The sequence below is a fragment of the Leguminivora glycinivorella genome, chromosome 3 (assembly GCF_023078275.1).
Source record: "Leguminivora glycinivorella isolate SPB_JAAS2020 chromosome 3, LegGlyc_1.1, whole genome shotgun sequence".
NCBI classification, from domain to species: Eukaryota; Metazoa; Arthropoda; class Insecta; order Lepidoptera; family Tortricidae; genus Leguminivora; species Leguminivora glycinivorella.
The window spans coordinates 8145509-8163755 of record NC_062973.1 but is presented as its reverse complement, the minus strand read 5'-3'; the positions used below and the strand labels follow the sequence as shown (position 1 = coordinate 8163755).

Below are 18247 nucleotides of genomic sequence, written 5' to 3'. Positions count from 1 at the left end.
AGATTGCAAACTATCTCGTGTATTTTTTTGAAAATTTTACGCTTAGTAGTTTCGGAGATAAGGGTAAATATATATATAATTATACAAGTAAAAAAAGTTCTATGAGCAGGAGGTGTGCCTCAAATGTCATAATACAAACTTTTAAAGTATATTCTTTAAACATAATTACGTTCCTTATATATTTATATTTTGAATAACAATAAAAATCTTATCTTATGGACTAATTCGTAACTAATTTGACAAATTCAGAGTGCGTTTTCTTGGATAATTTCTAGTTTACTTCGTATTATACCATATCTGAAAGGTAATTTCTTTACGATTCCTGTGAAGCAATGAAAATGTAGACGTGTCTCCAAACATCTACTTTACCAGGAATTAAGTTGATGCGGTATTAATTACCTGGCATTGGTTACTTTTGGATAGAGAAATCTACAGCAAAAAATGTTGAAAGAATCTGTTAGCAGATTTTTTTTAATAATACGATCTTTCAACTTTATTCTGACAATAGCTTGATGTTATCCATGATATTTATGTAGAAGCCAGCAGCTTGCTAAAGCCAGTGCTCTCGAGTACGGGACGAAAGACTTGATTTAACGAAGTCCCACAGTATTGACCCATTAACCGGTATAGAATGTAGTGTCCAAGAAATTCGTTCATTGAAATGACACCCACGATGAGCAACCAAAATATTTTAAAAAGCGTACCGCGTACGGTACTTGCTTTACGGTCGTTCCAGAAAAATAATTTAGCTTGATTCTAGTTTGAAATTTGAAATTTTAGAGTATTTCGAAAAATCGGGACATTTTCTAATTTGTCGGGATTCGGGAACACATGTTAAAAATCGGGAGAATCCCGCCGAATCCCGACCGTCTGGCAACCCTAGTGACCAATCTTTTTTCTTGCATGGTATTTACTCTTATTGAATGGAGCTAAATCTATCAACTTGGTACGGTTTCTATGTTCATAGTTCATATCACAGTATAATAATACCAACTTTATTGTTTATGTCTTTACAATTAACATGAATAATATTAAACTTTTCAGTGTTCCAAAAGATGAAGGAAGGAGGCAGCGTTGGCTGTCGATTGTACCGATAAAAGGAAATGTTTCAGAGCGTTCGACAATTTGCAGATTTGCACTTTAAGCCTGAAGATTATGACACAGAAAGAAATTTTAAAAATCGGTCCAGTAACGACGGAGATATCGTGGCATAAACATTAAATTGAGATACATATATATATATATATATATACATGCGAAGAGAATTGAAATACGTACGAATTGAGAACCACCTTCCTTGAGATTTGGGGCGGCGCTTAAAAATAAAGATACTGTTTTAAAACGTCCTAGTATTTCATTATTTCCCCATTGACAAATACTTCCCTTATATTTTTGTGGCTATTCCCACTAGTTACCACCAAGTTTTTACCTGTCCTAACTACTGGGATTTTCCCCACATTGTTAATTACCACACCGGGGGTTGATAGCTACTGGGATTAGTTTTCCCAGTAGTTACTACCAAAATATTATTGTGATAGTTTAAAGTGACTGAAACATTTTTTAATAAATACAGGTGTCAGTAAAAGAAAAGTTATATTTTAAGCCTCGTGTTGCAACACTCACCACGCTCTTATTCTGGAACGGTTCTGAAAAAAAAATTGATGAGCCAATCATGAGATTTTCTATACTTACATTATTATTGCCAACTGTGGAGCAAAAATATTTTTTCAGTAAAGATGGTACTTTTTTACGTAGGTACTAGCGCGAGAAGTGGTTCATTTCTTGTCAGGTCGAAACTTCGGAGGGCCATCTGTTCTGAAAAACGTCGTACGATACACGTGCGAAAAGGAAATTCGTGACTCATGTCGATTTAAAATATCGCCAATTGTTTCTAATTTCCTTTTTTACGCACTTGTATCGTTAATGTACTACAGATATTTCAATCGAATAATCGTTTGCATTCGGGGAGGTTCAATAAACCCATAAATAAAGTTACTACTCGTAGTTTCTTGTTATCAGCCAATGACCGGCAATCATAATATATTATTATTGTAATAATGAGGAGACACACTCAAAGGTTATGACAGATGGCGCCACCCTATTAGTCCATTGCACAAATAAAGGATTTCATACGTGAGAGCGAGAAGATGATATGTTTTTTCTTTCTCACACATATGAATGACAGTGACATGCCTAGGAAAGTGCACAGACACCGCCTGGCGGGATAAAATGTCAGTGTGCCTCCTCATTAGATATAACTTTGATAACTTACCTATCAACTTTATCGGGGTGACTAGATTATGAGACTATACTATTCTAGTATTTGTAGTGATATAGATGTTATAAAATTATAGTTGTTTGTTGAAAAGCATCATTGTGATAATGAATGAGAAATAAATGTATTTGTGTTAGTTGGTAGTGCTTACTTTTAACGAATAAATCAATTTTGTACTTACTTACCAACCACATTTTATTTACATAAATTTCCAATTTGTAATAGGTAATTTTATTTACAACAAAGCATAGCCATTTACATCGTGGCATAATCATGAGAAGAAAATTTAAAAAGTAAGCGAGAAGTGTCCAAAAAAACACCAATGGCAGTTAAGTGGCACTGACAGTTGATATCGCTTTTTTTCTAATTTCATACATTTATCATCATCATCATCATCATCATTCATCATCATCATTTCAGCCGTTAATCGCCCACATTCAGCACATGCAAAGGCATTGTCACCTCATCTGCCATTAAATTTCACAAACGTCAAAATAAAAATAAGAAAGTCACTTTTCCGTGATCGTATTCTATCAGAAAAAAATGAGTTGCCTATATTCAAAAAACTTTACCTACCCAATTCTAGTTTTGTGCTTTTTTTTCTTTGTTGTTTTGTTAATCTTGCTAGACAAACTGTAGTTCTTATCGGACAGGTACCAAACAGACAAAGGCCGCGGTCCGGTATGCCAGTCTCTTATAGTTTTTACATCGAAAATATTCATATATTGGTAGCACTGACTATCTATCAGCTGTCATTGCTGTCAATGTCAGTGTCAAAAGTCAAAGCTGTATACTGCTTTCCAAGTTTTTCTATCGTAATCGACTGCTAAAAACAAAAACACTCGGCTATAAAGTGTAATATGCTGAAAGCGTTGAACAGAAAATCCTTCCTTACAATTTATTTTTCCATTCTGCGTCCTTGTTTTGTCATGGCGGAGACTAATTTGGCTACGTCTGCAGTATGCGGCAGTGGCAGTGCTGATGCAGGTAGGTAAATGTGACTAAAGTAATCCCCGAGTGGGCACACGCTTGTTCAAAATCCATCCTGATCCACTAAGGGCCGGTTGCATCAAACCGTCTGTCACCGTTAAAGCGTTCGTTAAATTTTATTGTATGGGAAGTTCCATAGACGTTTGTTGCTTGATGGTGATGTGTCTGTAAAATGTGGTTGATGCAACTGGCCCTAAGTGTTACAAATTCAAACATTTGCATTGGACCAGCTTTTATATATGAAATTAAAGCAGCTAGTCTTTGAAATCTTTGTTAAGTAATTATTTGTTTTATGTAGAAAGTAGGTAAGATATTTATTTGTTATTTCCATGCGTGATTCCATACTACCTATCTGGACTCCATACTAAATTGTAATTACGTAAAAAAATTGGTTGAAAGAGCAAAGTGCATAACTTAAAATCTTGTTAACCCCCGATGCAAAAACGAAGGGGTGTTATAAGTTTGACGTGTTTGTCTGTCTGTCCGTCTGTCTGTCTGTCTGCCTGTCTGTCTGTTTGTCTGTCTGTCTGTGTGTGTGTCTGTCTGTGGCATCGTAGCTCCCGAACGGATGAACCGATTTAGATTTAGTTTTTTTTGTCTGAAAGCTGAGTTAGTCGGGAGTGTTCTTAGCCATGTTTCATGAAAATCGGTCTACTATGTCGCAGCCGGGGGTTTTTTAAAATTTTAATTTTGTGGTTAGGTTATTAGTAGCTCTACGTGAACATTAGAATCCCTTATCAATATAGCAGGAATTTCTTTGAAAATTAGAAAGTAGTGACACAGAATTTACAATACACCTTAGTCTAATCCAATAGTGTTTCTTCCAGACAAATACTCTGTGGCTTATGTGACGGTGCCCAATAATGAGGTAGCAAAGACCCTGGCCCACGGGCTAGTGAAGCAGCAGCTGGCAGCCTGCGTCAACATCATCCCTCAAGTCACCTCGGTCTACATGTGGAAAGGAGAGATCAATGAGGATAGTGAGGTAAAAATACAATATGTAATGTATAACTAAGGCTTACTTTGCTATTCGAAAACATAGCAAAATTTCATTTTATTCACAAGAGTGCAAAGTAATTTCATACAAATTTTAACGATGTCTTAAGCTGGCTGGTAGAATTTACCTATAAATGATGATGTTGAATCATAAATATTGAATAAATTGATGGATTTGATTTAATTTGATGTTTTATATATATAGTTAGTATTTTGTTCGTGTTGGTGTGGTGAAAAATTTTGTGTTTCACTCGACGGCAAAGTTTGTTTAATCTTTGTGCCTTGAAACCCTCGCAACGCTCAAGATTCCACTTTTTGAAGCACTTCCACTTTTGGAATCTTTCGCTTGCTCGGGTATCAATATTGGCACGTGCGGTAAAACAAATAACTATTGCACAGCCATTTGTAACGCAATGTAATAAAACTCGTATGCGAGTTCTCGTACCGTCTAAATGGGCCCTAAATTTCAACATCCAATTTAAAATATGGTGTAACCGAATATTCGGCCGAATAATACTATTATGAGTCATGTTTCACTCCCACACCTTATAAACCATCTTATATAAAATAACTTCCTCAGAAGTATGTCATTCACATTGCCGGGCTTAAAAACGTATATTATTGTTTTCTTCTTTTTAGTTGCTACTAATGATCAAGACAAGAACATCTCAAGTAGACCAGTTGACAACATATGTGCGTTCCAACCACCCTTATGAGGTGTGTGAAGTTATATCCTTACCTATTAAGAATGGGAACCCACCATACCTCAAGTGGATCGGGGAGACGGTGCCACAAACGGAAGCTAAGGTCTGTCAGAAGAAATAACTTCATTATGTAGTGTTACATAATTATACTAGTCTTTGTAATAAGTAAGAATTAACCTTTGGTAAGTTAACCTAAAAACTATTATATTATTTAAATGCATTTATTTGTCATTTGTCTGAAGTTGAAGGTAGTTATGTAAATAATGTGCAGGTCATTTCATGAAAGCTGGCATGAATGGAATAAACGAAACTTTGATTGTATGAGTGACACCTGTATCGGTATACAGTCATAAGGGTCGGCTCACATCGGAATGTAGCTGTCGGCAGCGGCTGGCAGTGACGAGCAGCGGCCGGCAGCGGCCGGCAGCAGCCAAGCTAGTTTTAAACTTCGTCTATCACTGGACTAACTTAAACAGGTCGCGTGGCGCGCGGCCGCTCGCGGCGCTGCCATTCCGGTGTAAGCCGACCCTAACTGTCAAAAACCACTATTTTATTGGTTAATCTGTCACACACATATGACACATAGATATTTTCATTCACTCATTTGTTCCGTTTGCGCCAGCTCTTATGAATTAACCTGTTGTTGATTTGTTTTCACAATTGGTAAGTGTATAAAAATTGTATGAATAGCAAGGAATGACTCCTAAATACAATATACATTTAATAACTGTATTTTTTAATTCAACCTTCATTCATAAACTCTCTTCATTTGAATAGATAGATTTCATCATATTAAAAATAGGTTAATTATAATTTGTTGGGGGTGTGCCAGTGTACCAATATTGATACCCGAGCAAACAAAAGATTTCAATATTCTCAATTCAATACTCGCTACGCTCGTGGTTCAAAAAGTGGAATCTTGAGCGTTTCGAGGGTTTCAAGGTTCAAGGTTAAACAAACTTTGTCACTAAGGTTATCATTATCATGGTCTATGCACGAAATAAGTATGAGTATGAGTATATCCCGGTCAAATAAATCTAATGATTGTGAATAATTCAAGTCTTTTTTTTTTACTTCGTGCGCGCCGTGCCAAACTCAATAGGATGACGTTTATACACGTCGAGCGCGCTCGAACGTGTTGAGTCTGTTCATTTCCACCAAGTGATTGTTCTCTTTAATCTCCACTTAAACAAATTCGGCTCCACGACCCATCTGACACGATCATTAAACGAGTTTAATTAATCCTCAGCTAGGGAGGCATATATCAATCACTGTTTAGATAGTAAGGCCCCCAATCAATTTGTGCTGAACCTAGACCGACATTAGCGATAGATATCTATTTGTTCAATGTTCTTCTTTAGGTATATACAAAACCGTATGCAAGAAAGGAACCTGATTTATGCCGTTTTGATGGACTAGCTGACAACTGTTCTTGTAAACGATGACTGAAAGTGTCGGTCGGGATCGGGATAACTGGATCTTCCGTAATTCGTTTCCCGGTACTAATGGTAAGTACCTACCTACGAGTATATTCTAATCAACTACGTCGATATAGAATGTCGAATATGAATACCACAGGGCTGGTTTTCCGTAGCGCCCTGGCCTGAGGGGGAGCTTCAGGAGGGTAGCTTAAGGAGGGGGAAAAGTATACATAAGTATAAGTACATAAGTATTTCGGTAGTATGATGATGTTAAAACCGAAATAAATTACACATATGAAAGAAAAAGTGACCAAGGCCTCCAGTGCCTGAGGCTGGAAACGAAGCAGCGTACCCTGCAATCGCGGCAGATGCCTATTTCCGCTCGGCCACCCAGGTCACAGCTGCTGAGGTCGAAATTATCTCTCATCATATGAGTAATCTATACAAGGACTCGTAGCGTCCTCTAATATTTTCAATAGAATATAATTTGACTTGTGTTAATTAGAATATGATGATGTTGTTACGTAGGTTATCATACTCTCTAGACCCTTAGGTAAATTAACTTCTATTTAATAATTTGTTTTCTTACCAACCCAACCTACCTAAATAAAAGTAAGTAAGAAAAAAGCAAGGTTTTATGTCACAACTGAACCCTAAAACGGGGGCATCAGAAGCGACATCGCCGAAGACAGATAGGGGGGAATGTGACAAGATGAACGAGCTGATTACAATTTGTCGGATCGTATCGCGATTGGACTAATTGTACGAGTACCTACAGCTTTTTACATTGCCCGATCCAGCATTTGATGTCGGATGGAGGTAATATGTACCTAAGATTAAGATATTTGTTTTTCTTTATGGAACTATCCTAGCTCAGGCATTTGTATAATTCATCCCTTATAAAATTCTTACTCTTTAAGAATAACCACTGTACTGTGTGTTTGACGACCGGTCTGGCCTAGCGCGTAGTGACCCTGCCTGCTACGCCGCGGTCCCGGGTTCGAATCCCGCTAAGGGCATTTATTTATGTGATGAGCACAGATATTTGTTCCCGAGTCATGGATGTTTTCTATGTATATAAGTATTTGTATATTATATATATCGTTGTCTGAGTACCTGCAACACCGTGCTTCTTGAGCTTACCGTGGGACTTGGGCCGGTTGCACCAAACCGTCTGGCACGTTTAAAGCATACGTTAAATTTTATTGTATGAGAAGTTCCATAGAAATCTGCTGAGTGACGATGATCTTGTCAAATGTGTTGATGCAACTGGCCCTTAGTCAATCTGTGTAAGAATGTCCTATAATATTTATTATTATTATTTATTTACTGTACACTTATGTTATAATAAATTATTTTATTATTTATTTATTTATAAAAACATGTTGAGTTTTTAGTCCTTTCACATGGCTATGGGTCATGACAAGTGTTATTACAAAGCCGTAAGGGTTACAAGTCAGAGGGGGGACAGTGTACTTGTTAATATCTAATCATAAATTAATAATACTAAAAACTAAAACCAAATTAACTCTTGACATCTGATATCGGAAGGGCACTCCGTGAAGATGAGGGAGAGGAAATGGTTCATTTCCGAGCTATAGACAGTCTTGATAAACAGACAGACGGACGGACGAATAACAAAGTGATCTTAAAAACAATTCAATTTTAACCTAAAGTCAGATTCATTTTAGTAGGCTCCGAATTCAGATACAAATTATCAGGGTTAAATAAAGGTTTTTGATTAAACCATTAGCAGTAGCACCGCAAAAAGCGCTAGCGTAAACACTCAAGTCTCGAGTTAAGATAGATAGCGGGGGTTCAGTGACAAGATGGACGGCCTGATTATAATCTATCGGATCTAGCGGCAATTGGACCAACTAATTGTGGCGGGATAAGAAATGGCATTAACCTACTGCCATTTATTCGTTTACAATGATCATCAGATGATGATCATTGCAAATGTCATTTGATTTTTGCCAGTCGCTTTTCGGTGAAGGGAAACACCTCGAGGAAACCGGACTAATCCCAATAAGGCCTAGTTACCTTCCGGGTTGGAAGGTCAGATGGCAGTCGCTTTCGTACAAGTAGTGCCTACGCCAAATCTTGGGATTTGTTGTCAGAGCGGACCCCAGGCTCTAGTGAGCCGTGGTGTATGCCGGAATAACGCAACGAGGAATCTGATGATGAAGGAAGGGAGCCAATGATCAAGAAAGAGCCTTTATACCACCCGTTTTTTACCACGACTCATAACCTCATAGGCTTACTTTGAAACTCACCTTCCAAATAAATCCCCAAATCAAAGCATGCCTACTCTACTGATTATTTGTTTTTATTATGGACTAAGGAAGGTACTCTCCTCCCTCATACGTTCTCACAGTGAAAATCAATTTCAAGTTGATATGTAGGGTAAAGTTACATTAAATTGGCACCGCTCCAATCAAACTTGTTTCACGCATGTTTAAACACCATAGGTACTAAAAATAACCTATAGGTAATATAAAATATTAATTCACATTCACGCTATTGTTGTGAATGCAAATGAAAGATAACGAATATTTACTTCGAAATAAAAGCAGTCAATAACTAAGGACAACCGGGTATTTGGAGTCTATTGGTCTAATGCGTATTTCGAAGATATCTCTTTTAAACGGAGCATTTTAGAAAGGTTGGCCTTGCCTATTATTTTTTGTCACATAAATATAACTCATCAGATATTTACTTTATGACTTATCAGTCTTGTCACCGATATCTACAGCTTCCCAGATTCTGTTAGTAATAATGAAATATTTAAAAAAAAATGTAGGTAATTATTTGTAAGAATTTACCATGTAGATATTTCCACCATAACGAGGATTTCGTTAACTGTGGTCAACGATTGTGACTATATTTCAATGATAAAAAAAAAAACACAACGACTGGCACCTAAATTTCGATTCAAATATTGTTAAAAGTACACTGATGTAATTCTAATGTTATTCCACCTGTCCCTATGTATCCAACGTTATGAACGTTACCCAGTTTTCTATAATAATAAAAAAAGTATAGAGACCTCATCGCAATGAGATTTTTAACAATTTTCTTTTTCTGAAACCCGGCAGGCAAGTATGGTCGCGTGATAAATGATAAAACATCTGGCCGTCCCTATCGCACTTACAAATAGTGCAAATAGATATCGAACTTATATGACTTTTCTCAAGTTTTGGAAAACTAATCCACGGGTCTTTATCCTCTGGGTTTAAAAAGACTGTTCACGACCCAGCCTTCATTTATTAAGAACTAGCTTTTTCCCGCGGCTTCGCTCGCGTTAGAAAGAGACAAAAAGTAGCCCATGTCACACTCCATCCCTTCAACTATCTCCACTTAAAAAATCACGTCAATTCGTAACTCCGTTTTGCCGTGAAAGACGGACAAACAAACAGACACACACACTTTCCCATTTATAATATTAGTATGGATGTCTGTATGTATCATACGTTTTGCTCATAAAATAGAGAACCCAATAAGTGGGAAGTGTATGGATATTGGATGCGTTTGATATGCTAATGAGGTTTTCCGAAGTTGGTCGGTTACTTCAGTCTAAGAGTCGCAAGGGCTGTTGACTGCATAATGCGATGGATCATAAAACAGGGAAAGTGTGTGTGTCTGTTTGTTTGTCCGTCTTTCACGCCAAAACGGAGGGACGAATTGACATGATTTTTTAAGCGGAGATATTCGAAGGGATGGAGAGTGCCATAGGCTACTTTTTGTCTTTTAATCTCTTTCTAATGCGAGCGAAGCCGCGGGCAAAAGTTAGTATGTATATATGTAGTTTATATAGCATTATATGCACTAAGGTCAATACGGATAAGTGTGTCATAAGAAGTGTGTCTGGCCTTCACGTTTGGCTGTTTTACTCATTGTCATTGGTTTTGCGAGCATACTTTTTCGCCGTGCTATTTACGATTAGTGGTAAACGTATTTAACTCAATTAACACTGATCATAGTTTAAATAGGATATATAAGAAAAGTTAATAAATTCTTCTTAGCAAAATACTCTATTGGGCAATTCCACGTAACTGTAATGTAAGTGACCACTTCATTGCATGTTTTTTTATTTATGATGCAAATTGAAATCTTAATTTATCTCTAGATAAGCCTACTTTTTATAATCCTTAGATATATTGATATTTAAATTAGCACCATGAATAAAAAAACATGCAAATAATTGGTCACTTACATTACTCTGTTACGTGGAATTACCCTATTTACGATATTTAAGTTACTTTCCTTTCGTGTCCTAATTGCCCTATAGTAACTACCTAATGACCACCAGATTACTGCAATTCGTTCAACCAAGGCAATTAGAGTTGACTCCAAATAAGGCAATGAAATAATGAAAAAACTTAACGATTAACATTTTTAATATTGCCACCGCTGCCTTAGAATTATAATTTCAAACTTTCAAACTAATTTAGAAGAAAATCTCCCTCTCAAAATTTAATAATATCAATATTAGTTCAAAAAGGAACCTCAAGTACACAAAGATAGATACAACCACATTCGAAAGTTGCGTTCGCTTTCCTTCGTCAATCTTGCCGTGTTCTCCAAAGAGTCGCGGATGCAATCGGGTTTCATAACCACTTACACCCTTTTCACTCGGAAAGGCAGATCCGCCGCGTAGCGGCTCGGCTGTCTACGACCCGTAGCAGTGACGCAGTCTCCGTAGCGCTACGGAGGCTACAGGCTACGGCTCCGGACCGGATTCAACGACCTCTGTTTAAACCTCCGCATTTCCCATTGACAAATTTTTATGTATCTTATCATTTCTATTTGTCTGTTTTCAAAAGTGTATCGGTTTTTCGTATGAAAAGGTCGAAATAATTCGCGTTTGTAAATGTATCATAAACAGTTTTAAGCTTAATTTGGGTCGTGATATGGCCTTAGGGCCTTATCACACTTGCGATTTACAAGCGAGGCGAAAGCGAAGCGAGCGCGCAGCGAGTTCGTCGCGAGCCCGTTACCAATTCGCAGCGAGTGCGTCGCGACTTCGCCGCGAGCGCGCAACGATTTCGTAGCGAGTTCGCCGCGTCTAGATATGCTGTACAGTCGAGGTCAAAAATACCTTTACAGTTGAGTGTTACAAAAATACCTTTACATTTAAATAATTTTACACACTGCATGACAAAAATATGCTTCCAACACACATGACAGATTCATCTTTTCACTTATCGCACCAAAGTTCAGTTTACAATCTGTCTTCCATAGAAACATTGTCACAAATTGTGACATAATAGGTTTACATTGCATGTTACAGAATAAGATTTCCTGTGAATGTGCCGTAAATATGTTTACATTTGCAGTAGCATTATAAACTTTACGTTCTTGCTTACTTTTCGTTTACTTACACCCTATTGCTACATAAATATCTTTATAGATTTCATTGGGATTTGATTCTTAATTTGAATAATGACAATCACCGAAAACAGTACCATACTGTCAAATAACCTATCTCTTTCATTCGTCGTGTTTGGCCTAGTTATTATCCTCTCGATGAGTTATTGATAATTGTGCAAAAAAGTACAGTTTGCAATAAAAGCCTGTACAGTCAGCGTCATAACCTTGGTAGCATTGGAAGTAGCAGAATTGGGTAAATAAGGAATCGACTAACGATTAACGATTAAAATAAGACGATTATTTAGTTTTAATCGATTGGAAAGGACAATTAATTAGTTGTAATCGAAGATCTTCGATTAACGTTAATCGTGAATAAATTAATCGTCGACTAATTTTGACGATTGATTTTTTTTATCGACTAATTAGTCGAATAAAAAGTAAATCGATTAATACCTATCTCTGATCCAGGCATGGCCTTATATTTCATATACTTACAGGATGTAAATCTAATACGGGCAAATAAACAAACCGCTTATGTTGACCATTTCAAGTAGCTACGGACCTGAACGGTTATTAATACGAGGTGCCTTGCGTAGACGGCGGCGACCGCGCGGTAGCGATACATAGTGAGGTCTCTCCTCACTCTTACTACCACGAATTTCAATAACGATAGTGCTATCTCTGTCACTCTTTACTGTATGCGCGAAGTGCACATACCACGAGTATAGGTTTTCGGGGGTGCTGATTTCAAAATTAATGACCAATTTGGAATCTGATATTGCTGACTGTCACTTTGATACAAAAGTGTGTATGTGATCTCGATAAGAGCGTGAGAGAAAGGGGGAAAAGCCGAATAGTTAACTGATTTTAATCGCACTGTAAGGTCGGAGAAATTTCTAAGATCCAGGATTTAGTAATGCCACGCACAATTGTTAGCTATCTGACGTATGTGAGGTTCTTATTTCTTGTGACCTTGAATGTGAAAACTATAACAAAGAGTTTTTAATTTATGTCTTTTATATCCATATGAATGAGTTAAAAAAACACTATTCTGCATTGGAAACCAGTTTACAAAACAGAATATTTTTTCTTGATTAGAAAGCGGCCGAAGGGGCAATACCACAGACACGTTAAACCTATAAGAATAAGACCTTTTTTGGAGTCGATTATAAAGCCGATATTAATATTTATGACGATATGATGTCATTGTTCAAATTATGAACAGACCAATCAAATCTGTAAAGATGTTTATGTAGCAATAGGTGTAAGTAAAAGAAAAGTAAACTTGAACGTAAAGTTTATAATGTTACTGCAAATGTAAACATATTTACGGCACATTCACAGGAAATCTTATTCTGTAACATGCAATGTAAACCTATTATGTCACAATTTGTGACAATGTTTCTATGGAAGACAGATTGTAAACTGAACTTTAGTGCGATAAGTGAAAAGATGAATCTGTCATGTTTGTTGGAAGCATATTTTTGTCATGCAGTGTGTAAAATTATTTAAATGTGAAGGTATTTTTGTAACACTCAACTGTAAAGGTATTTTTGACCTCGACTGTACCTTCTTCAGCAAAATTCATTTCTACCCACTTCAGTTTAATCCTATCATTTGTAGTAGTTTATTATCTACGAGTGTGAGCGGACAGTAACAATAATGGCGGAACAACCAAACACTGTTGGAATCGATATCGAGGCATTTATAAAATTTAAAAAAAATTTGATTCGTTCACAAAACAGCACATAATAGTCGCTCTCTTGCAGTCGATTACTTAAAAATGGATCCTCCCAAACACGCCGTTTCTGCTTTAGTTTTCGTTTCTTACTTCTTCGAAGCAATAAAGCTAACAGAAGTGTTTCGTCGTCGGAATCCATTATGTAAGTGACTGTCTAAGACGCAGATCACATTCAGCGAATACGCAGCGTATTCGTTACGCGCTCGCGGCGAATTCGCGACGCACTCGCTGCGAATTAGTAACGGGTTCGCGACGAACTCGCTGCGCGCTCGCTTCGCTCTCGCCTCGCTTGTAAATCGCAAGTGTGATAAGGCCCTTAGTCAACACGAGAACCTCTGCAGTAATAAAATTTTGGCGTTTATCGTGTGGAGGATCGATGAGAATGTTCTTGTGAGTCGGACGGCGTGTCACATGGCGTGGTGAGGCGCCGAGGAGCGAGCGTGGATGATGGCGGGTGTCGGCAGCAGGGCCCGGTAGTGGCGCGCGTGCGCGGATCGATCGCGCGGCATCGACCGACGCAGCGCGTAGGCTCGGCGCGCGGCCGGCGCGGCGCGGGCTCGGCGCGCTCTCAGTCGCGCGCGGTCACGGCGTGCGAGCGCGCGCATCTCGACACGTGCATGGCGCGCCGATCCGCATGCCTCGCGCCCTCGGGGAATGGCTTCGTCCGAGGCGGATGCGACTACCGCGTCGATCCTTGAAGTCGAAGTCGAAGATGACTGCCTCAGTGTTCGAAAATGGTGGTGTTTTCTGCTCTCGTCGATCTTCACGTTCCTCGCGGGGTTGCTCATCGTGGTGCTATGGCGGGCCTGTGCGTTCGTCTGCTGCCGGAAGGAGCCGGAGCTGGCCCCGAACGACCCGAAGCAGAAGGAGCAGAAGGCGGCGCGGCAGGGCAAGCAGGAGTTCGAGGGCACCTTCATGACCGAGGCCAAGGACTGGGCCGGCGAGCTCATCTCCGGACAGACCACCACCGGACGAATACTGGTAAGTCTATGACTTTCTTGTCCCGTGCTGCGTCTCGTGAAATCGACATTGGTACATACGAGTCCTTTAATAGGACATCCATAAATAAATAAACCCAGTTCCGCGCCCTACTTTCTGAGGTTTCCGTTATCGGAACCGCGACGGACCTTGTCGATTTTCACAGCCTATCTATTAATTAAAGATGCCCTAGTTTCTCCGAAAAATAAGGGTTGAAAGCATTCAATGGTTAAGTTAGGCTACATATACATAGATGGCAGCTCTCACCATCGGAGTCAATGTCTCGATTAACTACATAACTATGTACCTACCTACATCAGATATCGCGGTATCGAACTTTCAATTTGGCGATGTCATGCAAAATTAAACTCAAATTAGGGTGCGGTAGGGTGTTTAGGATTAGACATCGAAGGAGTAATTTTCGAAGGAGAAGGATTTCCAATAACGATTAGGTAACCAAGGACGGGTAAACATGACGTCAGAGGGTAACTTGACCCAACAACAAGCACAGGTTTGTCAATCTCTTTTTTTTGTCCATCCATCAGTTATGAAGGCACAGGGTCGTCCCTAGTGATGTTCTCACATACGTATTTGTTCCCATCCTCGCTCTTGTATTTCCTCAGCAATTGGTAAAATGTGGGTAGTATGAAAAAGTATATTTAGTTGTTTACATTATATTAAATAAGGGAGTACGTTATAAACCAAGTCGTTTTAATTAAAAAAAAAAACATTGTTATCATAGGTAGTGAGATGAATATGTGCATAGCAATTTATTTTTAAAACAAGTTACATTTAGACACCTTTACGAATTCCATGTATGTGCAATTATTTCTCTCACTTCTCCGTCATTTCTTTTGTTTTCAGAAATCAAGTTGGATGTAATAAAACTCATATCAATTACAAGACAATTTAATATGTATCAACCAAAACAAAATACAATAACAAAGAACCACCATTGTTAGCTACCTAAAGTACTTTATAAAACTAAATAATTAACTTTCTTTGGCTAACTGGATGATATAAATTGAGCTTACAAATGCATTACAATTGCATCCAGGGTTGGGCAGTATTTCAATTACATGTATTTGAAATACGTATTTAAAATACAAATACGTATTTTGTATTTGTATTTCAAATACTCCTTCAAGAAGTATTTTGTATTTAGTATTCCAAATACTACACTAGCGTGTATTTAGTATTTAGTATTTTAAATACTTTAGATAAAAAAATACTTTTAGAAGATGAATTTTATTGAATTTTATAACTGTATAACGGAACGTTTTTAGAGGCCACTGTGGCAACACTGAGCGTAAACGTCAACTTCAACTGTCAATGTCATTAATGATTAAATGATCGTTACGCGGGTTTTCGGTTTTCTGCCACAAGAAAAATATTTTAAATTAATGAATCCTCTGTATTCCCTGTGATCCTCTGTGAGTTGTGAACCCTTGCCCTCTGAGTACGAATGCCACGATGGACGAAGACGATCAAATTCAATCCCCATCTACGTCTTCGATGCCGGACGACGGTGGCGATAGAGCCGATACAGTTAATCAAGTGAATACATTGTATCCTTTCATCTTAACTGGAGGAAAGTATTTCACAGTTTCAACTGTGACCAGCAGCAATAACAGTGATAATGTGCAGGCAACATGTGTAAAATGTAAAACCACGATCAAAGGTAGTTTAAAGGCTACAAGCAATTTCAGACTGCATTTGAAAGTAAGTTATGAATGCATATGAAATCCTTTACCTTACCTATGATGTTATCTTCGTTTATTCACAATTGACAGTGTAATTCTCTATTTTCAGAGAAAGCACCCTGATGATCTGATTGACTATGAAAACAGCAAAATACATCAACATGTTCCCGGAAAAAGAAAACCACCAGTACAGAATAAAGATAAAAGGAAGCAAATAAAACTAGATTTTACATTACAAAAAGATACTGAATGTCAGAAAAAACTTGATAAAAACATCATGAATTATATTGTACTGAGTATGAAGCCCTTAAGCACTGTTGATGACCCCAATTTTGTGAAGATTTTTACTGATCTTCCACAAAACTTAAATGTAATGTCAAGAAGAACATTAGGAAGAAAAATTGAAATCAGTCAAAAAGAAATTGTGGAAAAACTTCAAGCTATTCTGAGTAATATGGAGTATGTATCAACCACTGCAGATATATGGTCTACTAAAACAAGGAGCTTCCTCGGTGTAACTGCACACTGGGTAAGATTTCGCATTTTCTCTTCTAAATGCAAAATCTATATTGTCTGTATTCATGACTACACATGATTTTGATTTAATCAGAATTTAATGAAACAGAATTATTGCCATTATTTAAAACAATAATTATTACTTTCATTTTCAGATTGATACAACCTCGCTGGAATGTATGAGTTGTGTATTATCATTTGACCGCTTTAGAGGATCACATACTTATGACAAGATTGCTGAAATGCTTTTTGAAATTCAGTCTTCTTTCAAATTAAGACATGAACAAGTGGTATCAACAACTACTGACAATGGTTCAAATTTTGTGAAGGCATTCCGAGAATTTGGGTTCACTGATTATGTACCAGATTTTGCTGATGATGCTATTGAAGGTAAAAAATATTACTTTGATTATACATATCAAAAATATAATTATTATTAAGATTCTTTACATTATTAAGATAGAGGTAGTGGTTAACATGTGAACAGAAAATATTTATTTGAATCATGATATAGTGCTCATTTATAAATCTACAAAAAGTATTGTCATGTGTTTTGGGAGAGGAGTTTGTTAGTTTTGTTAAATAGTATTTATTTTATAGGGTGATAATATTGTACTTTCTCAAAATTATAATTTTTTTTAGTCAATCTGATCGATGAGTGAGTGTCAGGTGCTTTTGCTGGCAGTCGCAATAGATGTCATCTTACATATTTAAATGTCACTCCTAATAAATGTTAGCCTGTCTTAGAAATATCCATAATTTAAAAAATAAGCTATTTATTTCGAAATTAGGATATGAAGCATTAAGGGAAAACACATTTTTCATTGATAAATGTGGTAATAGTTGATCTTATCTTATCAATAATTCAAGCTATGATGACGAGTATTGGTACAGCATCGGGTTCTAGTTTGTTTGAGCTTTATTATTCTACATCATAGAAGATTTTCATTTCTTTATTTGTTTTTTATTATTGTTGATTTTCTTCTGTAGACCCCTTCTCGGTAAAAGCCTCCTCCAGCTGTTTCCATTTTACTTTATTGTTGCTTTAACTTACTATTATTTTTGTTTTAGACATTGATACTCTAGAAGTTGTAGCAGAATCAGCAGCACCTGTCTCTGACATTCTATATGAGGAGGTATTGTTACCAGTAAATATAACAGAAGATGAAACTAGGGAAAGAGAGTTATTTTTACCTAGGCACCTTAGATGTGCCAGCCACACATTAAGTCTTTTGGCCACTACAGACATGAATAATTTCATAAAAAAATCGCGTGTGAGCAGAGTTCACTACACAGCAATTGCTAAATGTACTTTATTGTGGAATATGTCCAGAAGGCCTAAATCTGCTGAAATTATAAAAGACTGTCTTGGAAATCAGCTGATATATCCTGTTCCCACAAGTTGGAACTCTCTATATGATTCAATAGTGCAACTTATGAAAAGTAAATTAAAATTGAATGACTTACTTGATAAATTGGGAAAGACCAACACATTTTCGGCTATAGAATTCGAATACTTGGAAGAATACATAGAAGTGTGTAAACCAATT

At 37.3% G+C, this 18247-nt stretch overlaps 2 protein-coding genes across 12 annotated transcripts in view; both read left to right on the top strand.

Annotated features, from left to right (window-relative positions):
* Positions 1-3033: 3033 nt before the first annotated feature.
* LOC125224699 (protein CutA homolog) lies at positions 3034-5643 on the top strand. The gene is made up of 3 exons (XM_048128133.1): positions 3034-3262; positions 4093-4250; positions 4901-5643. Exons 1-3 carry the CDS (start codon positions 3136-3138, stop codon positions 5084-5086), a joined length of 471 nt encoding a protein of 156 aa, XP_047984090.1. The 5' UTR covers positions 3034-3135; the 3' UTR covers positions 5087-5643.
* An 8411-nt stretch (positions 5644-14054) lies between these two features.
* LOC125242626 (calcium-activated potassium channel slowpoke) overlaps positions 14055-18247 on the top strand; it is a 114271-nt gene continuing 110078 nt past the window's right edge. For 9 of the 11 annotated variants that reach the window (XM_048151448.1, XM_048151438.1, XM_048151447.1 and 6 more), the window contains exon 1: positions 14056-14481. In XM_048151448.1, the coding sequence (XP_048007405.1) occupies positions 14155-14481 (327 nt within the window). In that variant the 5' untranslated portion in view covers positions 14056-14154. Of the gene's footprint in view, positions 14482-18247 lie in introns of all 11 variants that reach the window. The other 2 variants (XM_048151444.1, XM_048151440.1) reach the window with 1 other exon arrangement.

Excerpts from the sequence above, each read along its gene's own strand:
- LOC125224699 (XM_048128133.1), top strand. The coding sequence starts at position 3,136 with ATGCTGAAAGCGTTGAACAGAAAATCCTTCCTTACAATTTATTTTTCC. Across the intron at positions 3,263-4,092 it reads CAGTGGCAGTGCTGATGCAG|ACAAATACTCTGTGGCTTAT; the intron begins GTAGGTAAATGT and ends TGTTTCTTCCAG. Across the intron at positions 4,251-4,900 it reads AGATCAATGAGGATAGTGAG|TTGCTACTAATGATCAAGAC; the intron begins GTAAAAATACAA and ends TCTTCTTTTTAG.